The following is a 13,418-nucleotide window of genomic DNA, read 5'->3' as shown; positions in this document are numbered from 1 at the left end:
TAGATTCGGGATATCCTATTCTTCATTCAAATAAGTTGATTTGGATCGTTGATATGAGATATAAGTTAGGAATATTCAACTCCCACTGCAACTATGTATTTAGTTTTTTTATCTTCCTTGTTATCTCTTTGCAAGCTTTTGTTGCTTTGTTTTTTGACTAAGTGTTAACACTATTTTGTACAGTTGATTATACTCTTTGTTGATTATAGTGGAGTTATTTTTTGGTCTGGACAACTCGTGGTTTTTATTCTTATTGATGGAAACTCATCTAAGGAGCTTAATGGTGATCCATCCAAAGAGTTAAAATTTCAACTAAGGCTAGGAGAATGAAAGAAGAAGAAGGACTCTACTCTTATGAAGATAGTGTTGTAGCTTAATCTTTCCTTTTTCTAAGTTTTGTAAATATGTAAATAAATCTTTTCTTTAAATCTTGTATTTAGGTCAAGTTTACGTTTCATTTAGGCTTGTATTATATTGATTAAATAAGTATCAAGAATCAATTATTCTTGTCAACTTTGACATTTTCTATGTTGCACTCATGACAATAATCTATTACCATGTTCCATAATCGATTATTTCTACCAAAATGTGACAACATGCTAATTTTGAGTCTTTTGAACTTATCTCTTGAGTAAGATGCGATCTAAAATGGTTTTGGGCTTGCTTGGCCTTAAGGAACCTTCTAGAACAATGTTTAAGTGAGAAGACTCTCATATATTGAATCTACACTTGAAGAAGGTTTAAGAAACTCTTTATTTCAATGCATCTTTACTGATTCAATGTACTCTTGTTCAAATGGGTTCACTCTCTTATCCTATAAATATGAGTGACCAAACCTTGTACATTAAAAACTTGGAATATGTGAAGAAAACTCTTGCCAAAATTGTAGTGCCCTTTACTTTAAGTTCATTAGATTTGTCATTTATTTGACTTCTCCTAACGCTTTCGTTGAAGATTGGTCCAGCCTCCTCCTTCGAGAAACATTCCAAACCTACTCTCCAAACACAACGTCCTTTGTCTTTTTATGCTTTCATGTCAATACATCGTCTCCATGGATTCTCTTTCAACTTGAGTGAAGAGGATTTCCATCATCTTGGCATCAAGACTTGTTCCTTGTGTGGAATTTGATCCAATCTTTCGATTTTGCTCCACCATGGATATTTATTGTGCATATTAATAAAGATTAACTTGGTCCACTCCTATCAATTGAGATTAGAGCAAATCAATTTTTCATCACATTTTTTAAGAAGTTTTTCATATTAAAAATATTGATATCTTTGCTTTGTGATTTTAATGATTTATTGTTATTATTCATTGGTTGTTGTGCCTTCAGATTGTTGCAAAATTAGAAAAATTATATATATTACATTATGTGATTATTGGACGAGTGTTGATAGTTGGGATCAATCATTTTATGTTTGCTATGAGTTGGCTTTTATGACTTTTGTTGAGGTGTTAGGTACTGTACTGCTCGGGTCCAGATGATCTGGATAGTTCACTAGCTCCCCAGGCTAGAACAGGTATGTAAAGTTTTGTTTTGGAAAAATAATTAATTACTTTATTATCCTGATTTCGTATGATATATTGGTCCCTCAGGCTCGAATTATGTTGTGTCGAGCCTAAAAGTCTATGGGCTAATGGTACAAGATCTAGGGTAGTGCGTAATGTGGTTTGAAATGAATGTTGTTAAAAGGGAGATGTTGGATGTGAGGCAATCTAACGGTTGATGAGGCACGACACTTGGATTATACCTCCTTTGCCTCAACTTTATAAATTGTAGGTGCAACGGGAAGAATTAATCTTGTTATGAAAGATTTTAAATTGAATGAACCAAGGTCAGATGTTATAATACTACTCTATATGGTTACATGATAGGTATGTGACTTCATGGGTATTGAACTTAATACATGTTATTTTGAAAATTGAATTTATAATAAATTTGTGTATTATAGATGTTATATTGATATTGATTCATTGATTATGTGTTTAAAATTTCTCCAACTTACTTTATTTTTATTGTTGGTTATGTTTTTTTATGTCATGATCACTTGCATAAATAAATGATGGTGCAAGTTGTGGAGAAGTGATTATACAAGTAATAGTGGACCACAACCTTGGAGTGGTTGTATATGGAAGAATAATTACTTAATATATATATATATATATATATATATATATATATATATATATATATATATATATATATATATTATTTTAAATGATAACATGATTTTAGTTTTAGTTATTATCATAAAATTTGTTATTTGTAATTATTTATCCTTACAAAATATTATCAATAATAACTTTCACTTTTTGCTTTACATGTCACATCACCATCTTTTTAAGTCAGGAGTAACCCTTATGCCTTTTGTTTAAAAAAAAAAAAATCATTCAACATCCAAACACTTTGGTAATCGATTACAACAAGGGTGTAATCAATTACTAGGGTCATTTTTGCATACTGCACACTCTGGTAATCGCTTACCAAGGAGTTTTTGGCCACTGAACCTACCGGTAATCGATTACAACAAGGGTGTAATCGATTACCAGAATCATTTTTGCCTACAAAGTTTGGTAATTGTTTCGGTTGAGTTGAGATCCTTAATCCAAAACATTCAAAGTTGTCCATTCCAAGGGTCGGTCATTCTTCCTTGCTATGCTCTGATAGTCCAACTCTTCATGTAATCATTCCCGATTGGGGGTTGACCTGCAGAAGACACTCTAACGCTCAAGTCAGATATGTTTCATAGAGAGGTCAATATTTTTATTAGGATAGATTAAGATGATTGTACCTGGACATCCATTGTATATTTATAGGACTTGTGACAGCCAGGTCCGTTATTAAACATTAATGCAATATATTTTTAGGTAATCAAACCCAATAATTAATAATCAATATAGTATATTTCTAAAGTATAAGGCAATCTGACCTATTAATACCTGATAATTGTCCATAAATGACAATTAATTCTGATAGGTATATTTCATATAGTACATAAGCCTCCCAAGCCCAAGCAAGCTCTTTATTGAAAGAGGTGCGTAGGGATTATTATGAGCTTTAAAAGAGGTCGCTCACGTTGTATTTAGGGAGTCTATCTTCGATGCGCTTTAAATCTTCATTGCTCCCTGTACCGAGCGGCAAACTCTAGGAGCTCTCTTTGCAACTTTTCCATAGATTGAATAAAAAATGCTAAGAGTTTTCTTTGAAACTTTTTCCTGTACAAGAGATTTTCACTCCAAGCCCATAGTTGAAGTCTTTATAAGGAAGGTGGTGAAGTTACATGCGAATTTATCCTCCACCTTCAGTGATAGAGACCCTACCTTTATGAGTTTATTCTAGAAGGAATTGTTTTCTCTTTAGGATACTAGATTATTCATGAGTATAGCTTATCATCCTGAATCTAATGGACAAACTAAGGTCTTGAATAGGACTATTAAGATGTTTTAATTTTGAACAACCAAAAACTTAGAGTTCCTTTCCACCATGGGTTGAATATTGGTACAAAACAAGTTTCCAAGCATCAACCAAGTGCACACCTTTTGAAAGAGTATATGGTCAGCATTACCTAATTTATCCCATTTTGTTATGGGAGAAACCTTAATAGAGGCTATAGCTTAGGACCTTACAGATAGGGATTAGACTCTCAAGCATATGAAATTTCACCTTGGTCGGGCTTAAGAGCAAATGGTGAAATTTTCTAATAGGAAAAGGAAACCATCTCGATTTAAGTTGAGGATTGGGTGTTTTTAAAGATCAGACCACATATAGATGTCCATGCCTGCCAGATTACATCCTAAACTTACACCCAAGTACTATGGACCTTTCATAGTCCTCAAGCAAGTAGGTATGCTAGCCTTTTGCTTGTAATTACCAAAATCAGCAAGGATACACCTAATTTTCCATGTTTCGTAGCTTAAACTAGCAATGAGAAATCACAGCTTGCAAGTGGAGAAGGATCTTCCAGTGGAACTGCAATATAAGGAGCCAAGTTATAGTTCTAGATCGCAGAATGTATTCCTTGCACGGACTCATTGTCGCACAACTTCTCTTCAAATGGAAGAAGGGTGGTCTTAAAGGTGTAACATGGGAAGAAGAAGGACTTATTCGGGGCCAATTTCTTAACTTCAACCTTGCAAACAAGGTTGTTCAAATCCCAAAAGTATTGATAGAACCTTGAAGGTTTACATTAGGAAAAAACATAGAAGTTAGTAAGAAGTGGTTAGGGTAGCTAGGAGGAGTTTTAACCAGTAGTAAGGGGAAGTTTTAATCAACAGTTAGGTGATTTTATCTTTTAAGAAGGGGGCATGTCTAGGAGGAGTTTGTTGAGTGTTTTATTGCATAACAGTAGGACTGGGTAAAAATAACTGATTTGTGTTGTACTATAATTAATTATACTGTATTATACTAAAAAAAACTGATTAACTTTTACTAAAAGTTCAATATACTATTTTATGGTTCAGTTTTTAAAAACTGAATTTATAACAGTTTCAGTTCAGTTAACTGTAAGAACTGTATCTACTCTTTCCTCTTCCCTAGTTCTAGTTCAACAACTTCGTCTTACCAAGAAAACATTATTTAATAATAAAATATTAATAAAAGAAACCGTTCACATAAAAAATTAATAATTAATTTTTTAAGACAACATTTTTTTATCACAAAATTTTATATTTTTTTATCAATAAACATATATTACTTTTTAAATAATATTATTTGAAGTAATAAAAGTAAAATATAGTTTTTCAAAATTTAATGTTATTAAATTATTAAGTAATAGAAATCATAAAAGAAAAAAAAATAGACTATATAAAAAATAATACTTTAAATATATTATATTCTTTAACATATTATTAAATATGTAAAAATATGTTAAAAATAATTTTTGATGATATTAAAATGTGTGTAAGCACACACACTAAAATAATTATTTATTTTAAAAATCAACTTACTTTAAAATAAATATCAATATTATTATTTTTAAATGATAGTATTTTACAGACTAAAATTAAAATATACTTTTTAGCGTTAAATTTTATTAAATGACTATATAATGAAATATTATAAAAAATAGTAATATAGCAAAAATAATTAATATTATAGAAATATCAAATAAAAAAAATTAACATATGTTTATTAAGAGTAACTTTTCTAGTATCATATTTTATTATACTATAATAATTAATAAATATTAGTTTAATTTTTACATAATAAAATATAAATAGTAAATAATTGATTAATAGAACAATTTTATGAGGGAACAAAATAAATATAAATAAAAAATTATTTTAAAATAAAATAAGTAGATAAAAAGGTAAATTAAATTATATACACATATAAAATTAAAAAGTATAAATAAAAAATTAAAAAATTAAATATAAAAGTAAAATAATATTCATGACAAAATACATATAAATAAAAAATAAAAAATAAAAAAAATAAATAAAAAATAAAATAATTTCCATACACATAATAATAAAAGAAATATAAATAAAATAGAAAATAATAATATCAAATAATTAAAAAAATAATTTGTAAGACACTTATGAGTAAAATAAAATAAATATTAAAATAAATTTCAATTAAAAATACCATGTATTGTTATACTATTCAATTTAAAATTAGTGTAGTTAGTAGTTCAGTTCAGATGGTAGTTTATTACAATTTAGTACAGTTGAGTTCAGTTCAAGGTAAAACAAAAATAAGTTCAGTTTATCTAAACTCTTTTAGAGTTCAGTTTAGACAAATTAATTTTTATTTTAGTATAAATTTTAGTAGTACAGTGTAGTTCGTGTAGAAAGAATGTCTTCCCTTAAAAATTGTTGATTTTTTCTGTATTTTAAATTCAATAAAACACTGCCTTACTTTAATTTAGATTTCTTGTTACCAAGAAACCTAACACTCTTGATATATCTAAGATAAGATTAAATTTTTGTTAAATTAAATATTTGGCATTAAGGATCTTGATTCTCTAAAATTTTTCTTAGGATTTGAAATTGCTCAATCTTCTATATGTTTTCGATCTCTTGCAATATGTTAGTTATTAGCATCCAAATCGTTTTCAACCCCAAAGGATTATTCCCTCAAACTTTCTAAAACTGCTAGGATTATCTTTTCCCCTTGCTTCTATCTATGGTAGGCTCACTGGGCAATGGGTTTATCTTACTAATTAATGTCACACCAGACATTTCCTTCACATTCCGCAAGCTTAGTCGTTTTCTCAGCACACCTACTTCCCTGCATTTGCCAGTTGTTTATTGTGTTCTTCAATATATAAAAGGCAACCTTCCATAAGACCTTTAATTTTCTATTCAGTTGTTGCTTCATCTTAACAGTTTTTCTTCGGACTAGGGAGCATGCCTGATACACGAAGATTTGTAATTGGTTTCTGCTTCTTCCTTGATTCAACTTTGATTTCTTGAAAATTCATAAAGCAAAACATTGTCTCAAGATCCTCATCTAAAGCAAAGTATAGAACATTAGCACATGCTAGCTGTGAAACTAAGTAGTTGGTGTATATCTTCTTCAAGACTTTGGCATTTGTATTACTCGTCCAGTTGTAATCTTTTGTCACAACAAAGTTGCCCTTCATATTATACCTAATCTTGTTTTTCTTGAGTGAACAAACACGTTGAACTTGATTGCTACTTGCTGCATGAGAAAATTCATCCAAATTACAACATCTAATGTTCATTCTTGGTAAACATCAACTTGTAATTAGAAGTGGGTTTTAAACCTAACTCAACTTCACAAAACCGGCTTGTAAGGTAAAGATTGATCCTCATTTATATATTATAAATTAGTCTTATATCTAATCGATGTGGGACTTCCAACATTAACTCTCTTCTACGACCTTTTCAATACCTTGTGTCCAAACCTGAAATAATTAATATCGATTCCAGCTTGCGGGAAAATGTTAGCAGAGATATTTCATAGTTAGTTAGTTTACTACCAATTTTGGTTAACGGTTAAAAATATGTGTGTTGTAACATAGAGTGGACTTATGTTTTCTCTATTGAAATTCTACTTCATTCAATTTTGTAGAGTTTTCACAATCATTTTATAACATTTCTTTTGACAGCCAACACAAAATGTATGAGTAAAGACACTTCAACAATAATACAAAATTTATATTAATTTAATTTGACAAGAGTTATATATGTAACATCCCAAAAATTAAAATTATATGATGAATATAATACATCATGACATAGCATTATGTACATCCTTCAACTGCTTCTCTTACTATAATGCTATGTCCTGTCACAATATCTGATTTTCATACGTTAATATGGATTGAATGTTTAAAAAACCACGAGCTGCTACTGGTCTTCTTGAACTTTCTTATTTGCTCAACACATCGTTATAATTTTATAGGTTCTACTTCCTCTTGCTGTGGTCTTTTTCATGCAGAAAAGGAAAGTTTTTTTCTTAAGAAGAGATAATACCGTCTAGTAAAATTGTTTCATTATCGTGTTAAGAGATGGTGACCCATTTTAGATTGAATTAAAAATCGAAACCAAAACACAGTCCAAGTACAAGTTGAGTTTAATTAACCAACCAAATTCATTTAAAAGAAGGTTGAAAAAAAAATGGATGACACATGAGTTGATATATCAAAGAAATAAAAACTACAAATAATGCAAATGTTTTAAAGATAAGTATTCAAATAAATAATCTGCACTAAATAAGTGGGGCCAAGGCCTAGTAACTTGGTTTAATTACACTGGTCCAGATAAGATACAGTTGTTTAATCCTAATATCAGTAAGGAGCACATCAACCCCACATAACAAAATCATGGAAGTGACAAACCATCCTTCCAAAGAGGAAATTTATTGCAATCGCACCAAACTTGTTCTCTAGACAAATTGAAAATGATGTTCTTAACGAACAAAACACAACACATAATGGAATAGAAATACTGTGACAGAAAGCAGCAGCTTATTGGGCATTACAACCCACAAATCAATAGTGCACCAAAAACAGAAGGGATGAACTGTGAAAACCGAAAGCATGAAAAGAATACAACATACCAAGGCAAACAGATGCATACTGAAACAATGCAGTAAAGGAATGAGCTTTGTACTTAACAGCCTCTCACAGAGCTCCAAAATTTCCCTCGCTGCGACTCTTGCGCATGGAGAGATTTGAGGTCACGTTCAATACTTTGGTGGGAGCTTCAAACTGATGGCGAGTGTGGGTTGGTACTTTGGTTCTAGATGGTGGCAGGTGAGCTTGCTTGCCTCTGGATACTTTTGGTGAATCCACGTTTCTGCGAACATGAGTGGAAGTGGCCACTGACCTCCGTGAGCCAACACCACCTTGGCTGCTCTTCCTTGTGGTCTTGCGATCCGACCTAAGGCTGCGATCAAACTGATGGGAATTCATTCCTAGCCGAACCGACCGTTCTGCTCCATCCTTCAAAGTGCTCACTTTTATTGGTTGCCGATTGTAGTAGACGAGATGGGGTAGAAGGCCCTGCAGATATTTCTTCATCTGTTCATCTCCAACATTTTTCTGGGCAGGGTTCCCATCCAAGTTGATGGCTTGCAAAGAGTTATAGTTGGCTGCAAGTTGGCCCAGACATTTGGCTGTTGAAATCTTGTTAAAACGGAGATCCAGGATGCTTAATTTTAAGAGACGGTGCAGACCCTCCACTTCGCTGATCTTGTTTCCAGCGAGGTACAACTCTTTCAGAGATGAGCAGGATGCAAGGCCTTTGCAGATGAAGAAAAATATTAGATGTCAATAGATAATGGCATCAACATGTTATTTCTAAAAGAAGTTCTATATATAAGAAACTTGAGATGTAATCCAGAATTTGTTTTACCATGTCCAATTCTTAATATACGGTTGTAACTGAGGTCTAGGACACGAAGCCTTGTAAGTTCGCGTAATCCTTCTATAGTGGAGATCTTGTTTCTAGACAAATTCAGTGCGTGAAGTCCACGGGGAAGAGCACCAGCAGTTATCCTCACTGAAAAGGAGAATTCAGAACAAAGATAACTGGATTTAGTACTGTCAGTTTGAAGGAAATCGATAATGAATAAAGAAATTGTACTACTAACCGATAGCATTTCCAGACAGATTGAGCACTTTCAAACTCACGAATGCACTCAAAAAGGGGATCACAACCAACCCATGATTAGCCAGCTGAGCGGTAGTGGCATTAGGCCCCAGAGAAGATATATATCTTTTAGCTGCATCCATTCCTGGAGTGGCCTTATGATCTGCAATGGCAACAGTTACACCATTTACTGTGTTAACATCAGCTAAAGGCTTAACAACTTCAGGCAGTTCTTCATTTGTTTCCTCTACGGGTGGTCCACAATGCTGCAGACCAATAACCCAATCTTCAATGCGTTTAATCTTGAAATCCTTGTTAGGAAATTCAACAGAGGAATCTCCTTGAAGGGTTTTGGAATCACTTGTATCATATGTCAATGGCATTACCCAGTCTTTTGCTGAACCAGTAAGCAGATAAGAATCGAAACCATCATCAAAGAGGTTGTCCATATGACCATCTTCAGTTTTTCCCATGTCATTCTCTCTTTCTTGATCTCCCCTTATTTGATCATTAAAGTCGTTGATGAATTCCTCTTTGTGCCTCATGCTTAAAGCATGAAGATCATCACAGGATCTTGATAATGCACGTCTAAAAGCATCTTTTTCAGCAGAAAGTATAGAAGCTCTGATATTGGGTGAAGAATGTGACTTCCGTAGGGATACACTACCAGGAACAGAAGTTTGGTCAGGAATGTCACCAACATATTCACCAGATAAAGGAGTGTCAGAAATTTCACGGGCGTCTTTATCTGAAGGTGTTGGGTCTCCAATTGAAAAAAGCGAGGCATCATTTGCAAAACCTGAACTGGCAGCAAACTCAACGTTTGGATTACTTCCATACTGATCAACAGGGTTTCCATTATGATACTTTTTGGAAGTTGACATCTTTGACTCAACTGGGCTTTTGGCATCACCACACGACAGCCCCATATCTTCATCACCATCCCTTATGCCTTGATCAAGCACACTTTGAAGAGACTGACTCTTCTTTATAAGAGGCCTAGATTGGTTAACTTGACTGTCATTTTCAAAGGAACATTTGCTACTCATATCCTCTGACCTACAACTGCGCTCAACTGAATCCCAATTGCTAATATGAATCCCAGTCACATCTATTTGCTGGTCTGCTTGTTCTTTCAGAAGGGGTGAATATGCGCTTGGAGGATTAGATGAATCTTTACGGCGTTGATTTTGGGCAACATCTTCACAAGTCTTCAACATTACTTCAGTAGAAGGTTGAACTGTTTTCTGATTGAAGAGGAAAGCACAAAGTCAACATAGGCCATGATATATACCATATCAACAAACAATACCAAGCAATTCATAGATCTTATACTTACCTTTGTTTTATTGCTGTGTACATTAGCATGGAAACAAGAAAATCTAAACATTGCTGCAATGACGTTCACAGCTACATCTAAACACAACTTTCTCTAAGGCGAAAAACAAATACCAATTACAATCTATACCATGCATCAATTTTCCAGAAGCCTAATCAAGGACTAAATTTGCTCTCAGATTCAGTGGCAAACTAGAAAGAGCTTCTGGCAAAACCGCAAAAGCCACCCTTAGCCATAATCAAGCGACAAGCCCACTGAAACACGGCACAATCTCCATATATCCGAAGACTTTGATCTTCGCAAAACACAAAGCCAAATCACTCCCTCTTCGTCACCCCACACCCTCCTAGAGGTGCGAGAATAATTTGACTCTGTTATAGCGGCCAGAGTGAAATAAATTCCTTTCCAACCGGCAGAATCCAGAGACAGATATGCATAAGAGATGCAGTCCTGGTAAACAAAAAGGAACCGAGAATAAAGGTCAATCTGATGTGTAATTATAGTAAAAGTAGAAGAACATGATCAACAATTAAAAAAACAAACCAAAAAACATTTTTTTTCTCAATCCAAAAACATAACTTGAAGATAAAACCTATAGAAATCATTCACATAATCTGCAATATAGTGTATCATCCTATTCTGTACCTAAGTCACAAGAACAAATACAATAGACCCCAACCACAGAGCTCGTGGATCAACCGGTACGAAAGTTGCAGCTTAATTAATTATCTCAAGTTCGAGTTCTGCGTGTGCAATGAAAGACATGGAGGGAGACTATAGCTGTTTACAATAATCCTACCAGTTCGACCATGATTGTCTCAATGTACATGTGGTCTCTACAAAAGAAATACAATAGACCCCATCTTTACGTCGATGCTTCAAAACGGCTTCTTCATTCATTCCTAAACTCTAAATTCCAAGACTGCCTCAACCATGTTGAACTTCTTCAAAAATTCCAAACAAAACAAATTCGACAAACCAAATATTTCAAAAATGAAAACCCCCCAAATAAAAAAAATAAAAAAAAATCCAAACAGCAATCAAGGAAAAACTTTGACCAAGCCCATTGATTTATTCGAAAAAGGGCAGCAATGGGGTCAAACAAAATCGCATCTTTGAATCGAATATACAACAAAAATTATTCATAAATCATGGGATTTTGCAATAGCAGAGGTTCCATGAGGAAGAAAAGAACACAGGATATGACATATAGAGGGTGGAGAGAGAGAGAGAGAGACAGGAAACCTCTTTGAAAGAACGAAGGAAGGAGCACTGTTGTATAGAGAAAGATATTCTTCTTCCTCCGTTTCCCCTGACCTGCTAGGCTACGCCACCAAAGAATCACCTTCCATTCATTTTTCCTATATATAGTCGTTAATAAATAATAATAATAATAACAGTCCGAATAAACCGTATTCAGTAGGAACCAACAACAACGTCCTATCTATTGCTAACCCTAGCCTGCTAACAAATCAGATCTGAATTAAATTAAATGTTTTCTACAGTCTGCATCAGTTAATGTCAATGATTAGAGGCCTTCACAGTCACCATTAATCAAAAAGTATATTTTAATATAAATTTTAATATGAAATTATCTTTATATTTTAATCTGGTTCAAATTTCGGAGATTTTAAAGTTATTCAAAAAGTTAAAATATCTTCTTTTTATTGTTTGTTTATTTTATGAATTTATCTATTTGTTCTAATAAAAATTAATATTGACATATTTAAATTCTGTACCTAAATTTATTCATTTGAATTCAATTCTAAAAATAATATTTCTTTCTCCTTTTTCTTAGAATTATAAGGAGTTAATCTAGGGTGTGTAAATTTAATTTTAGAAAACCGCAACTAAACAAATTAAAATTAAACTAATTTTAATGTTATGGTCGTGATATATTTATCATCGTTTATAAGAAATAGATATAAAAACAACTAATTAAGCAATTACTTATAGGTCAACAATCTAAATCCATAATATGGTTAGATTCTTTTGGGAACAACTATATCCAATATTAACTGAAAATAATATGGAGTAGAATAACATGGTACGTGTAATTCTTAAAAATATTTAAAAAAATTAAAATATATGATTGTTTTAAAAATTAATTTAGAATAATAACTATTCATTAAATGGAATATATTAGATGTTATGTATAGTTAATTATTTAATTTTTAGATACTTAAATATTCAATATATTAACATATTTTGTTATTATTTAAAAACTAATATTAAAAATAATAAAAAATAAATATAAAAAGAAGCATAATAATTAGTTATATACATATTATAATATCTAAAACTTAAATAACTGATTATACATAATAAAAATAATATTTAATTATATTTTATTCTCATATTATTATCTTGATATTCTAGATTTTAGAAGATAATAAAACTGATAATTAATATTTGTAATACTTAGAAATAATCTCTAATTATATATATATATATATATATATAGCTTATTTTTGGTTTGGCCCTGATAATTTTGTATGGTTAAATGTGTTATGCTGAAAGTCGGCAGGATAAAAAAGTGATTTGATTTGTGAGGAAGTGATAATTGATAATTAAATAGAATGCAATAGAAACAAAGAGGTTTTGGTGATTGGATGAAGCCATGTGGTTGTAATAAAGATTTTAGGACATGATGACGTTTCTTCAGTAATCATGTCTGTTTTCTTATGCCAAAGCTATGTTGTCATCATCACCAGAGATACTGTTTTGTTTTGTCATAAATAAATTGTACAAAAACTCTTTTCTAATTTCCAACCAAACCAATGTTAATTAGGATAGTTACACACTAATTTAATCCTCACATTTCATTTATAATCTTAATTAACATCTAGATATCACCATAAAATATAGCTATCAAATCGACCAATTGGAAGGTGACAAGTGGCATTAGGTGATTCGGGGGTATCATTAGCAAGCCCAAAATATTTGGTAAAACTCCTATTCTCTAGAAGTGTGTCTGTCAATAACGATGCTTCACTGCATAAAGCTAGATTCTTTC

At 32.0% G+C, this 13,418-nt stretch overlaps 1 protein-coding gene across 2 annotated transcripts; it reads right to left on the bottom strand.

The window, feature by feature from the left end:
• Positions 1 to 7,659: 7,659 nt before the first annotated feature.
• LOC106756259 lies at positions 7,660 to 11,775 on the bottom strand. 2 transcript variants are annotated; one of them, XM_014638601.2, is made up of 5 exons: positions 11,648 to 11,775; positions 10,403 to 10,852; positions 9,065 to 10,310; positions 8,827 to 8,973; positions 7,660 to 8,713 (listed from the first exon to the last, which is right to left on the bottom strand). In XM_014638601.2, the coding sequence occupies exons 2-5, from the start codon at positions 10,451 to 10,453 to the stop codon at positions 8,094 to 8,096; spliced, it is 2,064 nt and encodes a 687-aa protein (XP_014494087.1). In that variant the 5' UTR covers positions 10,454 to 10,852; positions 11,648 to 11,775; the 3' UTR covers positions 7,660 to 8,093. The 2 variants fall into 2 exon arrangements, with proteins under 2 accessions (XP_014494087.1, XP_014494088.1); XM_014638602.2 differs by lacking the exon at positions 11,648 to 11,775 and adding an exon at positions 11,048 to 11,601.
• Between the last annotated feature and the right edge of the window lie 1,643 nt (positions 11,776 to 13,418).

This window comes from Vigna radiata, chromosome 2, assembly GCF_000741045.1.
Source record: "Vigna radiata var. radiata cultivar VC1973A chromosome 2, Vradiata_ver6, whole genome shotgun sequence".
NCBI classification, from domain to species: Eukaryota; Viridiplantae; Streptophyta; class Magnoliopsida; order Fabales; family Fabaceae; genus Vigna; species Vigna radiata.
This window is presented reverse-complemented; position numbering and strand designations above follow the sequence as displayed.